The sequence below is a fragment of the Onychomys torridus genome, chromosome 9 (assembly GCF_903995425.1).
Source record: "Onychomys torridus chromosome 9, mOncTor1.1, whole genome shotgun sequence".
In the NCBI taxonomy this organism is placed as follows: Eukaryota; Metazoa; Chordata; class Mammalia; order Rodentia; family Cricetidae; genus Onychomys; species Onychomys torridus.
In genome coordinates, this window is record NC_050451.1 from 23,876,022 (window position 1) to 23,897,159 (window position 21,138).

At 42.3% G+C, this 21,138-nt stretch overlaps 1 protein-coding gene across 2 annotated transcripts in view; it reads right to left on the reverse strand.

The window, feature by feature from the left end:
* The window catches only part of Ptprg (protein tyrosine phosphatase receptor type G), a 697,305-nt gene that overhangs the window by 503,793 nt on the left and 172,374 nt on the right, over nt 1-21,138 (reverse strand). For both annotated transcript variants that reach the window (XM_036200071.1, XM_036200070.1), the window contains exon 2: nt 9,412-9,516. In XM_036200071.1, the coding sequence (XP_036055964.1) occupies nt 9,412-9,516 (105 nt within the window). The remainder of the gene's footprint in view (nt 1-9,411; nt 9,517-21,138) is intronic.

The window sequence follows — 21,138 nt, forward strand, 5'->3', positions numbered from 1 at the left end:
AACATTCTAAAATATGATCCTGCTAAAGCCTCTCGGGCCAGACAGCTCTCTCCTTGTTATAAAAATACTCAAGCAAGTGAGAGAGGTATGGCAAACCCGCCTCTCCCTGGCTAAAGCCACTCAAAGAGGAAAGGCATCAGTAGATTAAGAACTGGTTATTTCTTCAACAACAACAAAAAGTCAATGTTACATCCCTATTATTTTATACTCTAGTGGTGTCAGCGAAAAAGAAGTCCTAAAATCACTAGAAAGTGTTTCTCAAGAAGGCAACATCAGGACTGGAGAGGTGGGACAGTATGTGAAGGTCCTTGCTGCCAAGCCTGGGCATCTGAGTTTAATCCCAGGAAGGTGCAAGGTAAACAGAACCAACTGTAGCCTCTAGTAAGCTGCCTTCTAACCTCCACTTGGGTTTAAGCTGGCAAGATTCATAGCTGGGCATGGTGGTATGTGCCTGTAATTCCAGTGTTCATAAAGCGGAAAGCTCATGCACTCAAGGCCAACCTGGTCTACAAGAGGTGTGGCAGCAGAAGCAAATACGAAGGGCTGTCTAAGATGAGCAAAGAATAATGCTATCCACATGAAAATGTCAGGATGAAACCTGCTCTTTTGTAGGCTGATTGAACAAGACAATAATTAAGACAAGATTCTACATTAAGTAGATACTACTGCTATATTCCATAGCCTCCCCCAGATCTTAGTTGCATAAGACAAAATGAGGTTTCAAGAATGAAATAGTCAGTTGGAATGTTCTAACAACATGAAGTGTGAGAAAGAAGGTACACGACTTTTACTGTAGTCAATCTCCAACAGGGTAGGAGACACAAGGCTCAGGAACGAGATTTTTCTTAACTTTGTTTTCTGAGGAGAAAATTCCGTCCTGAGGCATACAGCAGCTATTTACTCCAGCCAGGATGGACAATCCTGAAAGTTCCTATAGCAGTGAAACAACGATGCTTTATTGGACACTGCTACCAAGTCCACCTCATCAGGAAAAATGTCAAGATAAGGAGTGGAAGTCCAAGTCAGTTAATAACCTCAACAAGAAAAAGGCCAATCAAGTATCACTTAGGATGATATAAGGCAACAATATGTTGTCAGTGAAAATGCTAAACTATCCTATAACAGTGTCCAGAGGGAAGGACAGACTGTTCCTTTGTCTTCTACAATCAGTCAGTGAGTTTATGAGGTGAGTCACATATAATAAATGAGTCTGTGATGTTAGGTGTGAAAGACGACCTGTATGTAGCCTTGAAGTGGATCTCGAAGCACACGTGAAGTCTTGCTATGTAGTTATCAGGTGTGCACTAGGCTAGACAGACTCTTCTTTTGAGTGATTAATCAGATCTTCCCAGTCATCCACAGCCTCCCACCCCGATTCTCACAGACTCAGTTTCAAAGGCAGAAATACCATCCTTTCAAAATTTATAAGTAGGAGAAAAGATGTTTGACTTTGATCCATCATAGATATGAAAAGTATATACTTCCATATGATGCTGTGCCTTGTGCAAACCCACTAAACTCATGGACTAATAAATATGAGGATTTATGTTATGTCAAAGTAAATATTGACCTTAGCTCTGCCCCAGTCAGTATTTACTGCTTTGCTCAATAAATCCTGATGTTCATTTCAAGTCAAGTCAATATCAGTTCATTAATTTCTGCACAGTTCATATCAGCATTTTATAAAATGTTTCACCTTAAAAAACTAGGTACAGAAAGTTAAAGAGACCAAAACAGTGCTGCTTCCTTATGGCTTCATTCATTTCTAGAGTTCTCCCCCTTTACTTTGGACCCTCAAAATTGTAACTACCATAGCTGCATGAATTTAATACAATCCATTAATCTATCCTAAAATACAATCATTTTTTAAAATATAGTTATATTGGTATGAGAAATTGAAGCACTATAGAAATATTTCTATAATAATACAATATTTTCAAAATATTTACACAGAGACAGTCTCCTTCATTTCTAAACAGGAATGTGTGTCCACATTCCTCAGCCTATTCATAATGGGACCACATGACTTATACTACATTAATACATACTATGGTTCAACCTACTTCATTTTGGTGGCTACTATATAAGCATTTCAGTATAAAATTCTTCTGAAGGCCATGTAGACTGTCTTAACATAGCATCACCTTGGAGACACACACGAGCGGTTTTCAAAGGTAGGTTCCTAAACTCAGTTGTGCAGATGAAAGAACAGCATTCAACCTTGGTCTAGAGTGAGATGGTTCAGTGCTCGCTGCCAAGCCTGACTATGTAAACTGTAGCCACAGAAACCACAAAGTTGTCCTATGACCTACACAGAGAGAGAGAGAGAGACAATAAATAAACATAAAAATATTTTAATTTTTTGTTTGTTTGTTTGTTTGTTTGTTTGTTTGTGGAGACAGGGTTTCTCTGTGTAGCTTTGCGCCTTTTCCTGGAACTCACTTGGTAGCCCAGGCTGGTCTCGAACTCACAGAGATCCACCTGGCTCTGCCTCCCAAGTGCTGGGAATAAAGGCTTGCGCCATCACCGCCTGGCTAGAATAATTTAATATTTTATATTCCAGAGATGTTCACCAAAATATTCCACCCATACTGCTAGCTTAAGAGTCAAATTAAAGCTCAAATCTAGACCTGCTCACACCCATTTTCAAATGCCCTGACTAGAACCAAATGAAATTGTCATCACTGATACCACTTAACACCAAGGCAGCGATGGACAAGCACTTCTTCTCCCTGGTGAACTTGTTCACAGACCACAGAGCCATCATGCATGCAGTCATATCCTCTTCTGATGCTCACTGGTCTCCATCAACTTTATAAACTCTATGGAGCCATCTCTGGAGAGATGATGGCAAGAACATTAGAATAAAGTTTCGTTTTTGGTTTTCTAAGAAAAAAGAGGCACTCAAAAGGAAAACAACAACAGAAAATTTGAGTTGAGAAAACAACTTTTAAACAATCAGAGAGGAAAAGCCAAATTTGGCCAACTGTGTGGAAACCCCAAGCATCTGGCACCAAATTTGCCTTTAAATAGGAAGCCAGTGAATGTTGGACCATGTGGGTTCTGGCTGACCCTATCTATCTTGTAGCCAAGGATTTAAAAAAAAAAAAATGAGAAGACAGTCTCTCCTACAAGTTACCCCCCACCTCGAGGCCCCTCCTATCCTAAAACATATAATTAAGAATACAGAAAGAAAACTCAGTGTTTACTCGATGAAGTAAGTCTAAAGAATACTAGAAATATGGAATAAAAACCACCATGACACTTTTTGATAGGATTAAGCTCAAGGTTTTTAAATCATTATAACCAACCCCTCACTCTCCTCCACATTCACTCATTTCAAATTAAACGTGATGCCATTTTGAGTCATGCTGGCATCATCATAGACAATTCATTGCTTCTTCTATGTCCAACAGTAATGGAGTGCCCTGGGCTCTTCCCTTTTACTTCTTGAAGTCCCCGATGATAAGCCCCCTCAAGATTAATGGCACCTCTTCTCCACACTTCAGTGTAAGAATATTCTCTGGTATCTGTCACAACCTGGCATACAGTAAGCAGTTCAAAATGGAGCAGAAAAGAACTGTCTACAACCAGATTATCAGGGGTGTGTGGAAGTCACTGTCAATAAAAAAGAGGAGAGTAAGGGCTATGGGAAAGGTGGATCAGGGCTGAGGAACAAGGCAAAGGTGGCTTCTGAGGTGGAGACACAGGGCTGATTATATCCCTGCCCAACTCCGGCATATTTCAGCCAATCAGGAGCTATCTACTGGAGGGGAAAAAAGCTGTAGTCTAGGGAAATCACTCCCTTAAGAGACTCTGTAGGAGGCCTCAGGAGAGCAGTAAATAAGACAGCAATATTAACATTAAACCTCTACGTTTTACAGCGCCTTCCATTCTTCCAATGACAAAAGCGGCCTTCTGTAGGCATGTGTATTTTGATTTACCCTGTACAGACATTCTTAAAAATAGGCATGGAAATGTAATTTTAAAGAAGTTAATTATATCCTCAGTTCACAGGGGAGCTCATTACTTAAAGGGCTCCAACTGCAAGGTCTTTTGTAAATCACCCACTCTTTTATCTGAATATCAGAGCCCGTTACTGAGCACCGAGGCACAGGCTCTGAGGAGAGCCTCTCATTTATCTGCCCATCCATTTGTCCAGCTGAAACCTGGAGACACAGGAGGCTGAAGCCGTGCAAATTCAAAGCTAGCTAGCTTGGGTTACATGGTCAGACCCTGCCTCACAAAGAGGTATTGAATCTGCAAAATCAAATGAGGCACTCTGGCACAGTGCATGGCAGAGGGGAAAAGCTAAAAGCAATAGTCCTTGTCCTCCAAACTGTATACTTAGCTGGGGAAATGAGCCTCATAGCTACATACAGAGCCATGTGTTCACGGAGAAGGGTGTACTGAAGAGCCTCGTGAACAATAGGCCTTCCAGTCTAATGTAAAAACCCCAAATTCACGTGAATGTTAAGATGTCTAACACCTGAACCATCTGTAAGGTCAGTCTTTCATCTCCACTTTACAGGTAAAGAACATTCTTAGCTATCCTCTGGCCAAAAAGGCAGAAGCAATGCCTGTTAGAATAACCCTGTCTGACCTTCAACCTGCTGAAGGACATTACTTCACACAGGGATTTTTGGCAACTACATGTTTTGATCATGGATTCCTGGGAAGACGGGTATCACTCCCACCCCCACACTAATTCGTATAATTACTGTATACACAAAAGAAATGATTAGAGATGCAGAGAGTCCAGGGTCAGGACCACACAGCCTGCTTTCCTTCCAGGCTTTGAAAGGGAGGAAAAAATGTACAAGCTTATAAAGACACTTCTTAGTTCCACTTGGACTCCATTCAGGATTGTCTCTGATTTCTCTTTCCAGCAGCCGTGACCTACCCAACATATGGTATTTTTCACGTAAAATTACAGAAGTTCTGGGCAAACTCCAAAATTCATGAACTATCATCACCTGAAGTTACAGGAAAAATTCTATTTCTTAGCCAGGTTAAAACTACAGAAGACAAATTGTTTTAATATTCCTAATGATATACTTGAGAGGACTGCATTTTTTTCTTCTGGTCTAATTCTTCATGAAATTCCCTGTAAGGAAAAAGAAATCCAAAGACAAAAAACATCTTGCAATGATACCGTCCCTCCTCAGGTAACCCTAGCATCCAACCTCCATTTCTCACTTTTGATGGACGAAGCTTTCACTTGGATACAGATATTGTGACCCTTTGCTACAATAACTCAAATAATAACTAGAGGAGAATCCCATCTCTGGATGACTGCAATCAGAGAACAACAGGCAGGCTCCTCCACTAACAGTCCTGCATGTTGACGTTCTAGATGTTTGGTAAGTCTGTCAAAGGACAACTAACATAGCAAATATAAACAGGGGTCTGTAGTATGTCAAATGAATCAGTAGAGATCAAATAACCATGTTCACTCTAGAGAGAACACTGAAATGTCCCCATTCTAAGCACAAGCTATCCTCAGCTCAAAACTCCGAGTCTCTGTAGTGACTGTGCAGGACGGCATGGGAATGATGGTGTCAGTGGTGTTTGCAAACTGCACCCCACCAAACAGTGAGGGATGGAACCCCGAAACACAACCTACCTCCACTCATCTTGTCTCTCCCACACCCTTTTCTTAAAGAGGAAATGCGAACACCATCCTGAAGACTTACTGAAGTCTTTGCAGACAAAGAGGACCACAAGGAAACCACAGTCAGCTTCTTCACCCCTGGGTAGCTCCAAATTAGTCTCAGAGCAGGCTCTGCTCAGAATCCAGTTATGTGAATGTTTTCTGTGGAGAGCTGGAGAACTTGATCCTCCATTTCCCATCACAGGGCCATCACAAATACTTAGCTTTGTACAAATCTGACAACCCTGGATTCAATAGAAAGGTGGAGGAAGAGAACTGACTTCCAAAGGCTGTCCTCTAACCACCACACATACATGTGAGCATGTGCACACACGCATGTCAAACACACACAGTAACTCTCCCTGTAGATGTGTATTATTAGTTATAACTTATATATCTATATTCTGAGCTGGGAAGCTGAAGTGAAGCACCACAGACAGTTCACAAAGTAATGAGTGTGGCTGTATTTCCATAAGCCCTCAAGTTCGAGCTTAGGCTGAAGCCTGCACCTTGCGCAGCTCTGAACTCAATGATCCTTTCTTTCTATCAAACTCATTTGAAAGACACAAAGACAAAGCATACACATTTGCTCATCTCACCTCCTGAGTCCTCAGTTCTGTCTAGTGATTACTGGGAAGCATGGCTAAGAGCAAGTGGAGGAGAAGCGGCGTCCAGAGCAGGAAGTAGAGTTGGGAACCTGACGACACAGGCTAAAAGGCTGACACCCATCATCTCCCATCCTGTGATAACACCCTAGGGAAATGCTCTTAGTTGTTCCAATTCCCAGAGGGAAAACCAAGCCCCGAGCAATTAAAAGTCTCTCCAAAATCAGACTCAGTGTTACCCGTATCTGACACAGGTCTATACAGCAGTTACAAAATCCATACTCTATGTACTACTCCCCTCCACCACCCCTCCACAAAGGACAGTTGGCGGTGTCCTAGGGGAAACTAAATGGACTGCAGAATTAGAGGCATGATGTTATGATCTGGTCCATTAGACTGATCTTTCAGATGTGGCCTCGTTTACCTTTGCTAAATTTCAAAATGCCTCACAACAAACAGCCTTTCTTTTCTCAAGCCCATATTTTAAGCTTCATTTATACCTCAAAGTACAAACCAGGAGTGAGACTACCACAGACTATATCAGCCTAAACAGAAGAAAGTCAACAGACTCCTAATCTCACTGTTTCCTGCCCTTCCTGTATCTATTAGCAAATACTGAACAGCATCTCTAATGAACCCCAAATCTTCTTCACAAGAGAACCATGAGAGCCTCCCCCCCAACACACACACATGAAAGAACCACTCTGATATCCTATATCCGTGGGGAAGTGGTTTCAACGTATGAGGACTGTATACGGGATGACCAATCCAACTCAAAAGTTTCAAACTTTTAGAGTACTGACATGGTGTACAAGATTCCACATCCAATCTTAGGAGGTGAGTGACAGTCAAAACTCTAAATGTAATTGTATAAAATCACCTTTGGATGTTAGGTCTATGTGATACATACATAATACCCTGTTCAGCCTTGGGCTCCATCCCTAAGACATTTCACTATGCAAACATCTAACATTTGAAAGTCTGCTGGCCCCAAGAAGGCCAGGTGAGTTGCTCAGGCTGTCCAGGAGCCCTGTTTCCTTCCTCTACTCCTCCCCCCCCCCCCCCCCCCGCCTTATTTTCATTCGCCTAGAGCAAGCGGCTTGAGAAACTCTTCCAAACTGGCCATATCTGTCCCAAGGTCCTTGGGAATGTCCTATATGAACTCAAGGTAGGGTTGGGGGTGGTGGTGGAATTTACTAAAACAAGAATTGACAAACTACAGCCTATGAACATTATCCAGCTGTCATTCTGTTCTTGTACAGCCTGTAAGGGCAAATGCTTCTTGAAGACTTGAAAATGCACAGATTAAAAACAAACAAGCTGGTTGTGGTGGTGCACGCTGGTAGGATTTGCTGAAGGAGGCGGAGGCAGGAGGATCACAAGTTCGAGGCCAGCCTGGGCTACACATTCCTAGGCCAGCCTGGGCTACCAAGTGAGTTCCAGGAAAGGTACAAAGCTACACAGAGAAACCCTGTCTTGAAAAACAAAACAAAACAAAACAAAAACAAATTCAACAGAAAGTATTTCCTTGTGACATGAAAATTATGAAGACTCATGTTCCAGTACTCATAAACTATTTCATCACAACATATCCAGGCCTTGCAGGGCCACCTAGGGCTGCTCTGATGCTATGTTGGCAGGGATGGGGGCTACAGCAAAGACTGTGTCCTGAAAAGTCTAGAATGTTTATGATCTAGATCTTTCCAGATAAGTATAAGTATAGCAAGCCCTAAACCTCAACTATCAGCCTTCAGCTGGTGGCAGAACCCCAAAACAGACACATACACTCTAACGCCTCAGAGATGACAGGGCCCTCAAGAGGAAAGGACATCAATAACGGCTCCTCTCCTGGGTAATGGGAGAACTTTTGCTTCCTCACTGCCATTTGCAAGGATGCCCTGTAACTTCCAATTTCCTGCCTAAGCGCATTATTATTCTAAATTGATGAACTGTAAATAACAGGCCCACTTTACGCCTCTTCATGACTGATACCACAGCCACAGAGTACACAATGATAAATTTTCTTTGCATGTCTTGGCAAGAAGCTGTATATGTGTAACTTTGGCCTCCATCTCCCCATTTCCTTCATTTATCAGAAAATGGTGACAAGAGGCTCTAATTAGATAATTCTAATCACAAAGAAGGAGGTGTGATGGAAGACTTCACCATCACTGTCTAGGAGCAGCCAAACAAAACAAATTTGGCCATTCTCCCTGCAGGGGCAGGAGATTTATCAGGAGACAAAAGAATGCAAACCACCAACAGATAAGGGGTAATTAAAGACCAGGCCTATAAATTTTACACTGACATAAATTTAACAAGATTTGCAGGTGGAAATTCAGGATTGGAAAGGAAGCCTTGATTCTGAAGAGAATCATAGCAGTTCTATATGCAACAACACTGCATAATACATAGATTTATTATGAAGAATAATACCCCTGCCTCCAAGCTCTTTCAAACAACAAATTTGAATTATTCAGTACCACAGTAATTTCAACGTGGTCTGTCTTCTTCAAGTATTCCTCTTTAATTTGCTATGATCCATTTTCCATAAATTTTTGCGTTTTAACGTCTCTTTTAAAAATAACAATCCACATAGTTCATTTTTTTAGTTAGGTGAAGGGAGCATAATCCAGAAAGGTCTCTACATGCAAGAAAATTATTTCTGATGTAATATGCACTGAAATTATTAACAATGCTTTCTCACTTCCCTGTCTCAAAGGTGCAAAGTAAAACTGGACTTGGTGCATAGCAGAGAGTGATAATAACCTCAACCAACAAGATTTGGAAATGAAGCTGCATTTCTTGGACGATGGCTGAGAAACCCCACAGGCTATTGAATGCTTTATAATACTTAGCACAAATTAAGGGTCACCATAGCACCCTAAAAGCAACATTCTGTCACTCAATGAGTTACAAGTCTGGTACAATGACTCATTAACAAGAAAACTTCAGAGACAAACATGTTGGGGACAGGGGTGCAGATCAGGAAAACATGGAAAGATCAGGCTCCAAAATTTTATTTTTTAACAAAGCAAAAATTACTTGAACAAACAGATATCAAGCGAAATCCTGATTCTTCTTCTTCTTCTTCTTCTTCTTTTTTTTTTTTTTTAAACCCTTCCAGGGCAGTAACCAATTAGCTAGACTCACCCGAGTATGCCCAGTAGGGGTCTCCGGACGCCTTGCGCCTGCGGATCTGCACGGAGCTGCCCTGTCTGCTCTCCTGCATGGCCCCCACATAGCCTTCAGTCAATGCTGGAAGAGAGGGAGAACACAGAGTCAGTCATGATGCTTAGGTGGACACAAGGCACAGGAAAGATGTCCCACCGCAAACCAGCAGTAGTGATCACAGAAGCACAGGCCTTAGGTGCTCTCTGAAGAGAACTTCAGGTTTGCCTTGTTGGGCGGTGCTTGTGCCTGTAATCCCAACACTCGGCTGAGGCAGGAGGATTGCTTCCTGGCTGAACTACGAAGTAGCCTGATTCAAAAGAGCAACAAACTATAGAAAAGCCCAAAGCAAGACATCCACACATGTACTGTTTGTATTAACAACATCTACACGATTTGTGTTTGAGTTTGGTTTGGTTGTCTGTTTTGAGACAGTGTCACTCTGTAGCCCAAACTGACCTGCAAGTGACCTTGTAGATCCAGCGAGCCTCAAATTCCCATCCAGCCTCCTACCAACCCATCCTCTCTGCTGGATTAAAGGTATACCCCCCAGCCGAACCTTCACTAGGTACCTGCTCTACATAATATCACTTAGTCTGCACAAGTGTGGATGCAAGGGTCCCAGGGATAAGAAATAAACCTCACACAAGGGAATGACTTCCACTTACCTAGGGTCCAACCAAATTTGAACCACAATGTGTGCTTTGGGTTCTAACTATATGAATAAATGTGTGCTTTGGGTATAAATAGCTCCCTGGGCACTTGTGCTCTTCACTGTGTTTGTTATGTGTGAGTGTGTGTGTATGTGTGTGGGGGGGGGGGGAGAGATAGGGGGATTTCAGGTACAGAGACACTTGCTGGGCCCCAGTGCCACAAAAAGCACATAGCAGAACCGAGAGCCAAACAAATGCATGGAGACCATGGTCACTGCCTCCCAAAGCAAGCACATGCACTTGAGACTCCTCAGGTGAATGCCCATCTTCCAAAGAGTCTCCCATGGTACCGAGGACAGCAGAGCATACAAACTTCCACTGCCGATGCTCAGAAGGAAGTACTGCATAAAGTGACGCACTTCTGAAAACTCTAGAGGAATCCAGTCCCCCCAAGAAAAAAGCAGAAAGACTCTCTATCACGATGGAGCATTTCTATGTGCCCACTCGATCATTGAAAACCCTCCCCCCACCCCAACCCTCATCCTCTCCATCACATGCAAAGTGCTTCTAGTGAGAGCCTACATCTGAATGCACAGATGTATACAAGGACAAACATCACAGGTGCCCAGATTCCAAAACAATACACACCAACCACCTATATTAATACTCAATTGCACCCAAACAAAATCAAGTCTGCTTTCAGGAAGCAAAGGAACTGGCTAGGAGAAAGGTACATCTGCTCTGAGATGAGGCCAGCAATGCAAAACCACAGGACATTTTCTGTTCCCATGAGTCTGCAATGAGGGCACGAGGCACTAGCTTTAAAAAGAATGCGGCAGCCAATAAGAAACGCCACAACTGCAAGACCTAGTTTAAGACCTGCAGCCTGGGCTGCAACAGAGATGCTCCTGAGCAGAGCCTTTAGAGGACGTGTGAATGGAAGGAACTCCACAGGTCCACTGTGTTGTCATTTCCGTTCATTCACTAGTTCTGAATGACAAAGTAAAAAAAAATGAACGTTGCTGCTCACTGTCATGTGCAACAAAAACGTGGTAAAAAAAATGAACATTGCTGCTCACTGTCATGTGCAACAAAAACGTGGTAAAAAAAATGAACATTGCTGCTCACTCTCATGTGCAACAAAAACGTGGCCCTCACCATCCCCTTCATCTTTCAGTGCTGTAGATGAACCACTCAGAGCACCCATGAGTCAACAGGTCTCACCTAAGATCGAAACTACAGCATCCCGCTCCTGCTTTCTCATGCATCCCTCACGCTGGACAGTCAGTCCACTTTTTGTGCATACGCTACGTACTCTGATGTGCACTTGCTTACTGTGCTTCACATAAAGCCCCAAAGGCCCTTCTCTTTGTATCGGGACAGCGAGTACAGCAGCATCTTGACAATATAAGCAAAAAATGCCAAGTCTTTGGGGGGTTTGTAGTATTATCTCAGTTTCCTTGTTTGTAAAATAAAAGCCCTAGCAGATATTTCAGACGACAACAGGACTTACCGTGAGCAGAGCACCTAGCTCAGCTCCAAGGACAACAGAGCAAATGATACAGGAATTTATTCTTACTAACTGCCCTCTTGCTGAATGCAGAAGAACTTGCAGAAAGTTAATTTTCTAGAAGCATGAAGGATTGGTGGACTACCTCAGCTGTAACCCACGAAACTGATTTTTGGTTTGTGTTTATTGAACAAGGTCTCAAGATGGCCTCAAACTTTTGGTGTCCTTGATGCCTTGCCCCCAGTTTTAGGATTACAAGTGTGTACTTCAACATACCCAGCTTGTTGGGTAATGGAGGCTAAACTTTGTGCATGCTGGACAAGAGCTCACCCCTGAGCTCATTCTCAAGCCCCCAGTCAGTTGACTTCTGGTCTCACCCTCCTTTCTCTCTCTATAAGTGATGTCTGAGCTCACTGGGGGATGGTTTCTCAGAACTTGTTCTGGCTGTTTATTGGGTTCACAGACCATTTTTTATTTTCTTCTGCTCCAGTAAACTCTACTAAATTTAAATTGAACTGTTTTAGAGATGCTTTCCCTCCAGCACCATCATAATAGGAATTTGCTCCACGGTCACAGTTTCAGTAGCAATCACTGTCCACTCTACCTACCCACGGCTATCCAGGCACCTTTATCCCTCCCACACATGGCTTGCCTTCTTTGACTTAAGCCACTGAGTCCTGATGCGCCAGCACCCTGGGATGAAATCAAGCAAAGGGTATCAGCCAGTCTTCTTTGCTTCTGGAAGGGCTAGACTTAGGCCCATGAAGATGTTGGGACATGGTCCCCAAAGCAAAGAGTGGGGTGGAATGAGGATCAAGTATGGGGTCAGCAGAAGCTACAGTAACAACCTGGAGCCACGCCAGGAGGCAAACTATACAGATCACAGATCAACTCCCCCCCCCCCCCCCCCCCCCCGACACACACCTTTATTTTATTTTATTTTCTGGAGCTGAGGACTGAACCCTGGGCCTTGCGCTTGCTAGGCAAACTCTACCACTGAGCTAAATCCCCAACCCCCAGATCAATTTTCTTGACAGAACTAAGCCCTGGCCAGTGCCAACTAGAAGTCAGCCCTAAACGAGTCGCAATGAAGCGATTAGAATGTAAAACTATCTGTATGTAAAATGTAAAACAGTCTTGCTATGACAATGTCTTTAAACAATCACTTCCACTTCTGATCATCAGTTTACGTTATGTACAAATGGTCCTCGTTGTAAAAGATTATCAATCCAGGGATTTTTTTTTTTTTTTTTTTTAAGATAGAAATCACAAATAAGTGACAAACTTTCCTGGACCCTGTGCTTTGAAATTCAAATTAAATTGTTTTGGAGTAGGACCCAAATAATAACTTTTTAAATGTCCTAGAAGATTTTATATATATATATATATATATCACACACACACACACACACACACACACACACACACACACACACAGAGGAACAGCCAAAAGTTACTCTCTGCCTCCACTGCCTCCCTTTTAAGATCACTGCTCACCTACCAGAAAAAGAAGCAAACACTGAAAACACAAAGCAAGATATGAAGGGCCTGAGACCCCAACAGGCAGGTCTTTGGAAAAGTGATTCGGACCTGAGCAGGGAAGCACTCTCTCTCTGGGCACCATGTTCTTTCCAACAGATGATCTGTTCATTAAAAGTATCTGTATTTACTTCCTTTCCACTGTGTCAGTTATGTGTGGTTCCTTGTCCCACCCCCAGATAAGGACAGAATCGTGTATTGACAGCACAGGTATAAACTAAGGAAGACAATCTAAAGCCCTCACCTCAAATATCTTTCGATCAAAGACAAGGTCATTTTTAAGTATACTTTTAACTATTTAATATCAATCAAATGTATATATTGTATATAAAACCACATAATATTTTATCGAAAGAGCAGTAACAGTCTGTGGTTCCCAAGTAAAGCTACAGAGTCAGCACGCCAAATTCAATCAATTTTAATACTCCGTCCTCTCCTCAGCTCCAACAGCTGAGCAGCAGCAGCATGGTATGCTATGGTATGGCTATGAATCATGCTATTGATTTTCAATATCTTCTGTGCAGAAAATTAAATTATGCAAATGCATGCCTTTACGGATCCTTACCTTAATGTGAAATTGCATACTTGCTTATGTCAGCAACTTAATTACACAATTAAAAATAGAGCATGCTTTATGAAAATGTGTAGTTTCACTCTTCAGAACAGACAATATGTGTAAATCTGCCTATGGTTATCATTGGAATAACAAGGAGGAGGAGATGGTCTTTTGCAATCATAAACTCTAGCAAGTTGTACAAGCAAGCCCTATGGTTTATGGATATGAAGTTATCTGTCAGTTGTAAACATAGGAGGCCTTTTGTCCTGTTGCATATAATGTTCCAATTGTTGAACAGTTGTATACAAACCAGAAAAGCCCAGTGGTATCCACAGATACATATATTTCTGAGTGAGGTCAACTCTAATGTCATTTTAAGCAACACATACATATCCCCAGTTGAATTCACCTTGGCAGGATGAATTTCAAACTCAAGCAGCTTTTGAGAGTCTTGACTATATAATAATCAAATGGGTTTAGGAGGGACAAATCCAGCTACTCCGATCATCCCAGTCTACCAACACTGATAAGATGAAAGATTTAAAAACCAACAATGTGAACTAGCCAATGATGCTCCTCAGAAGGAGGAATCTTAAGTCAACTAGGTTTCTAGGCAGACAGTCAGATGAGTGGCAGTCATTTTCATCCAGTAGTTTTCAGACTCTATCTCCTCTCAGAACTTCTACAGAACCTAACTCATTTCCAGCCCAAGATAAAAATCTTTCAGACCCAAAGGCCCAATCCCTTCCTATAAAAATACCCTATGAGTTACCTATTACTGAAGACATCAATGAAACAGTTTCCTGTGTGCATGATTTAATTTCCCAGAGCTACTGGACACAGTTTGTAAGAATAAATGCTTGTACTGTGGGAATATAAAAGCAGATGTGTTACCCATCTCCTTAACTGCATCTTTAAGAAGCTTCCAAGTTCATTAACTTGGAAGTTTCATTAACTCCCCTGTGTTTATTTTTGCATGAACATTTTTCCTTCAAAAAGCTCTCAACTCGTTAAGTAACATTTTGACATAGATAACTTTTTATTTTTAATATGGTTTCGTGTGCATGTGTGTGTGTGTGTGTGTGTGTGTGTGTGTGTGTGTGTGTGTGTGGTGTGTGTATGCCCAGAGAGGACAGAAGGATGAAATATCATAATGCTCTAGAGCCAGAGTTATGATAAGCAGTTGTGAACCACCACACTTGTTTGCTGGGAACCACACTTGGGTCCTCTGCAAGAGCCGTGAGCAGTATTAACCACCATCTCTCTAGCCCTAAATGTTTTCTTAAGTTTCACTGTTAGAGAAAAGCAAGTGTCTCTAAGACTATAAGAAATAGGAATCAAGTTGGGCGTGGTAGCTAGCACCTTTAATCCCAGCACTTGGGAGGCAGAGCCAGGAACATCTCTGTGATTACAGACTAGTTATGATTTACAGTTCCAGGCCAGCCAGTGCTACACAGTGAGATCCTGCTTTAAAAATAAGATGGTAGAGAGGGGAGGGAGGGAAGAAGGGAGGGAGGGAGGGAGGGACGGAGGGAGGGAGGGAGGGAGGGAGGGTCAAGTTGTCATATACAGATACATCTCTTCCCAAGTTTAAAGGCATGACTAAAAGTACATAGCACAGGCCGTCCTCTTTTCTGGTGACACAAGCATCATTTGCATATGCAAAGCAGTCCAATTGCATATTCATTTGTAATGAGAACTGGAAGTCTGAGATGCCACCAAGGAAGGAAGGATTTCAGAGGAGCTATTGCTTACTTGTACAGCATGTTGTCTTCCCTGATTGAACCAGTACTGTCGGCTTCAACTCTGCTAAGTCATGATCTGACAAAACCTGACACGAAGTCAAAACTCAACTCTCTCTCTCTCTCTCTCTCTCTCTCTCTCTCTCTCTCTCTCTCACACACACACACACACACACACACACACACACACACACACACACTAATCCTGCGATTCAATCTTACAGAGGTGACACTCACTTCATCAATGGTTCGAACTAAGCATGACTTTATAGCTACGTGGACTAGCAGGAAGTGGAGGCTGGCTGAACTTTGTAGGTCTGTGGGAAACACAATTGTGATAGGAATCTTGTGTCTCCAACTTCTGCTCTCCCTGCTTCCCGGATGCCATGAAGTGAGTGACTTTGCTCTTCCAATACAAGGTTTCTCTCCTCCCAGCCCACAAAAAGGAGAGTTAGCTGCCCATGGACTAAAACCCTCTGAAACCACAAACAAACATTCATCTTTACTCCTTTCAAATTTTGTCCCAGATATCTGTCACAACAATGAAAAATTAACTAATATCATTAATGATCACATAAGAAACAAAGCAGTAGGCCGGGCGGTGGTGGCGCACACCTTTAATGCCTGCACTGGCACTCGGGAGGCAGAGATAGGCGGGTGTCTGTGAGTTCAAGGCCAGACTGGTCTACAAAGTGAGTTCCAGGACGGGCTCGAAAGCTACACAGAGAAACCCTGTCTCCAGAAAAAAAAGAAAAGAAACAAAGCAGTAGAAACTAATTTGGTTTATGCTAAGAACATCCCAAACTCCTTCTGAAACATGCTGATGCACCTAGTACACTGTACATGACGGTATTTTTCCCTACCTAGATGCCTAGTTCGAGGGTATTCCAAAGGATGTGGGGGTTTGGGAGAAGATCCCAATTTCTATTCAAAATTGAAAACATCACAACAAAACACCCGTGGTTTGCCCATGCACAACGAAAATTACACAGGATGACACGTGAAACAAGCATGAGGAAGCCTAGCTCTCCCCAAGCCGCATAAAAGCAGCCCACTAAAGTTGAGAAACATTCTCATGTGCAGAATGCGCATTTTACAGTGGTAACAAAGGGTAAACAGGCTGTTCATGTCTGTCATAACTCTTCAGACAACAAACAAATTAGGGACCCCTCAAGGATGATGAAATCGGGCACAATTTTCTCTAAATTTTAAAGAGCCTTTAAGAACATTAAACTCCACACAATAGTCTGAAATGAATATATCTTTATCTTTTTTGTGCCTACAATGAGCAAATGTATCAAATTATAGTTAAAAGTAATTAAATATTCTGACGAGTCTCACATTTCCTTTGTGCTACATTTCAATTAATTGTGGCAAAATGTACTTGGTGAGTGTCCCAAAAAGCAGAATAAAGAAGTGTGTCTCTGAGCAGCTCCGGTGTTGCAGACTGCTCTAGCTAGCTCTTGTGTGGCACGGAGCTACCTTCAAATACAATGATTATATTACAGCAGACTGTCTACATCCTCACATTGAAATGCACCTACTGTCCTACCAACAAAGAATTGTTTTTCATTATCTAACATGATACAGAGACCTAACAGAGGGCCATGGTTTCTTTTGAAGTAAAACAAGCCATCAGAACTCAGAGGCAATTCTCGGGAACAAGAGATCACATGATAGTGTGAGGTCCTACTGGGCAAAGAGATAAAAACAGCCTCATAAAACTAAAAAAGGTAGAGGAGCAAAACCTGACCAACTGTGATATAACATGATTCCAAGGAATCTGTTGTCTTTTAAATCAAGACTAGAAAAATTAGAGCCAACCCCTCTGCTATAATTAACTCCGCCATAGTTTTGGAAGTTCAGAAACTAAAAACACTTTCCAAAAGGTCTGAGGCACACATGGCACACTTCAAAAGCTGGCTCTTCCCACAGCTTAATAACCTCTTGCAAAGAAAATCCAAAAGAGACAATTCCCTGTCACAAAGGCACAATCCTGAAAAAGAAAGACTGGGTTCCTGGCTTCAAAGACATCATGGTGCTGGTCAGAGGAGAACTGAACAGCACTCCAGGCCTGTTTTAGAATAAAAAATGCTCTTTGGCTCCTGAAGAATTGAGTCTTGCAAGTCTGTAATATAAGAAAATGAAGACTTGTCACAGGTAGTATCATGGTCACGTTCAATGAAAATAGAGGTACACTGGTTTTACCACTGTGGCATATCTTTATAAAACTTCAGTGATCCACAAAATTGAAAATACAACTGTTTACACAGTGATAGTCACCAAGCAGAGCAGCCCTCCACCTAGATGTTTTATTTTATCAAGTGTGTGTGTCCGACCATCCAGGGTGGGAAAACTCAGAAAAGAACTCCAATACCCATGCTTTTCTAATTCTAAGGGGAATTTATTCCCAACATCAGCATTAAAATGTATGGAGAGCAGGCACAAGAGAAGGGCTTTGAGAAACCTAGCTCATTACCCCTCCATTCCACCTGACCGTTCTCACTTCTGAAATAGTGCCCTTGTGGCCATCTGAGTTTGCGTCACAGCCCAGCCCATTACTAAGCCACTTACTAAGCAACCTACTGCCAATGCAGCAGGCACTGTGTCAAAATTACCACTACAGTGGCTCATGGCGCTGATGCAGTGGAAATATATGGGCTAGGAATAATTATTCCAAAAAGCTATGTACCTTGTCCGAGGATACGCAGCCTGAGGCAGATACTATTCTTGAGTCTTCAGAGGTGACATTGTTCTCCAATTCTTGTTTTCTTTTTCCTCTGTCTAGTGTTGGAGATGGACCCAGGGCCTGACATGTCCTCGGCAAGAGCTCTACTACTGAGCTACCATCCCAGTTCTTGCAATTACCTTTCACAAAATTGCATTTGGGACACCATAAAGTATATGAGTTAATAGCAAGGCCATTTGCTCAAAGTGGGGAAAAAAAAAAAAAAAGACCTTCTACATGAGCCTCAAAAACTAAAAATGGAACCATTTCAAAAGAACTGAGCTGTCTAAGCTACTTTTCCTACTCCTGTTGGCAGCAAGGACAAAAGCAGGCTCCTAATAGTATTCAGAAAATGTAGAGTGATTTTTCTAACATGCTGTGGAGAAGATCCAATTACAACTATACAAACATTACTTACTGCCTATAAAAAGAAAGTCACTCCATGCCAAATACAAATCAACATGGTTACAATGTGACTTTGGGGGTGGGGGGGAGAGAGAAAGTGATATATTGGCTAATAAATTCTCTTCATTCCATTCTTTTGTTTAAAATGTATAATTCTTACTGCCTAATAGCTTTTCATTTATCAGAAATAATCTTTTTAACATGGGCTTTTTATATAGTCAAATTATCTATATGTACATACTATTTGTGGAGGTATTAAAATAGGTTTCAGACTGGGCAAAAAGTTCTATGGAGTTAAAACAAATCTTACATGTAGCTTAGCACCCATTTGAAAATGACATTACATCCACTAACTCCAGTAAAATATGCCAACAGTAAGCAAGTAATTCACAATTCTAGTTCACAGTGATCACTGACTGCCACCATTGTTTAAATGCCTCCCAATTTTCATGTGTGTGGACACAACCCCCAAGTTCATATAGTACCGGTATTAGGAGGTGAGACCATTAGGAGGTAACAGGGTCATAAAAATCAGCCTTCATGAATAGATTATCACAATCACCAGACATCAACAACAAATTCTTAACTGTCTCAGTCACCAGAAACAGAGCTAAATAAACCTTTATTTATTCTACACCATCCACTCCAGTATTCAGTTACAGCAACAGGAAGAAACTTAAAACAGAGAACCCCAAAATATCACATAACCACCAAGGTAACCACCACTGACAGCAGATTCCAAGCACAAAGCTGGACCTGATTTGAGGATCAGGTTCAGAGTGAGCTGCAACCATGACAGCATAGGTCAACACCATAGGTCAACTGAAGACAACGTAGGTAGAACGCATTCACAACATTCCCTCCTATTATCATCAGAGATCTGTGACTTCCAGGCCCAGTCATTAGACAGCACATAGTCTTGTGTCCTCTTGGAACGTGACTTGGGAACACAGGAAAGCAAATAGGAAAGACACACAAACAGGAAAGACACACAACACTCTACCATGGGATCACAGAGAAGAATACTCTTGGAATAGCTGGAGAACAGGTATTTTACTTCAGAGCATTCCCAGAAAGAGGGGTGGAACCTGAGATTGGATGACATCACGCAGAGGCACACAGAGATAAAGATGGAGATGAAGGTCATGAAGAGGCTGGTTGTGGAGCCTGGGAAGACGGGCTTACTGGGTACAGGTACTGCTGTGCAAGCAGCAGGACTTAAATCCAAATCCCAACACCCTCATAAAACAGTGAGAATGACAATGCATGCCAATAATCTCAGTGCAAGGAACGAGGTGGAGGCAGGAGGATTCCAGGGACTTGCTGGCTAGCTCCAGGTTAAGTGAGAGACTCTGTCTCAAGAAAATTAAAAAGAGGGAGAGAGGAATTACAGAGCAAGATACCCCACATCTTCCACTGGCCTCTACAGATGCGCACCCCAGTACAATCCCCCGCCCACTCCCCCCCATACACACACACACATAAGAATATGTAGACACACAAGAGTCCAGTCTGGCTAAGTCTGAGGAGTTGGGAGGTGGGGAAAAGGTTAAGAAGACAGGATTCCTGTAAGACCTAAGGAAGATTGGGAAGGGAAGGGAAACTCACAAGTGGCAACCTGTGGGGTCTTGCAGGAGACGCCTGTGTTAAGACAGTCTCAGGTCTTTCATACTCAGGTTTGTAGTGCAATCTCAGGCAGCCATTGCTACAATCTAATTTTAGGGCACTTTTACAGATGTGAATTGAAATGATGACTCTGCTATACCGGAAATACAGTAGAGGCAGGTGGGCTTGAGCACTAGCAGAACTCAGCACGCAGCACCTCGACGGATCACGATACTAAGTGCACACCAGCAGTTGAGGGCTAGGAAGTTCTACAGAAGCAAATTTCTGGAAATACACACTCATTTGAACAAATACATCCCCAACTGGTTTTTAACTTTACTTAGCTTCTCTTTTCTATCAACTCACCATTACCCTTTTCACCCGAGCTGAGACAGGTTAAAAAAAGAATTGCTGAGAACCTAGGATATGCTTTGGTGGCAAGCAGCTTGCCTAACATGCAGAAGACCCTGAGTCTGATATCTACTACCACAAAAGAAAATAAACTCGCCTGCATATCGACATTTTGAAGGGAATGGGCACAAACGCAGAAACATCTATTTATAAAGAAAAGAGAGAGAGAGGAAGAAGCAGTAAGGGAGATAGAAGGCTTCGTGGGTGAAGGCGTCTCCCACCCGTACCACCTGACTTCCAACCCCTAGACCCGCACAGTAGAAGGGAAACACAACTCCTCCAAATCATCCTCTGGCTCCGCAACACACCATGACCCAAATAAGCACATGTGTGCATACATATGCATGCATGTATGTGCATGCACACACACGTGTCCAGTTGGCTTCCATTCCATCAAGGATGAGGCTGGTTTTGCTCTCTTCAAACACAGCACGAAATCACCCAGAGAACTGCCTTGCATTCTGCTTTGCTTGAAAGGGAGTTATTAACTTGAAATAACACAATACAACTCTCAAGGAAAATAATTTTAAAAGAGCTACTAGAATCTTAAATAAAATGAT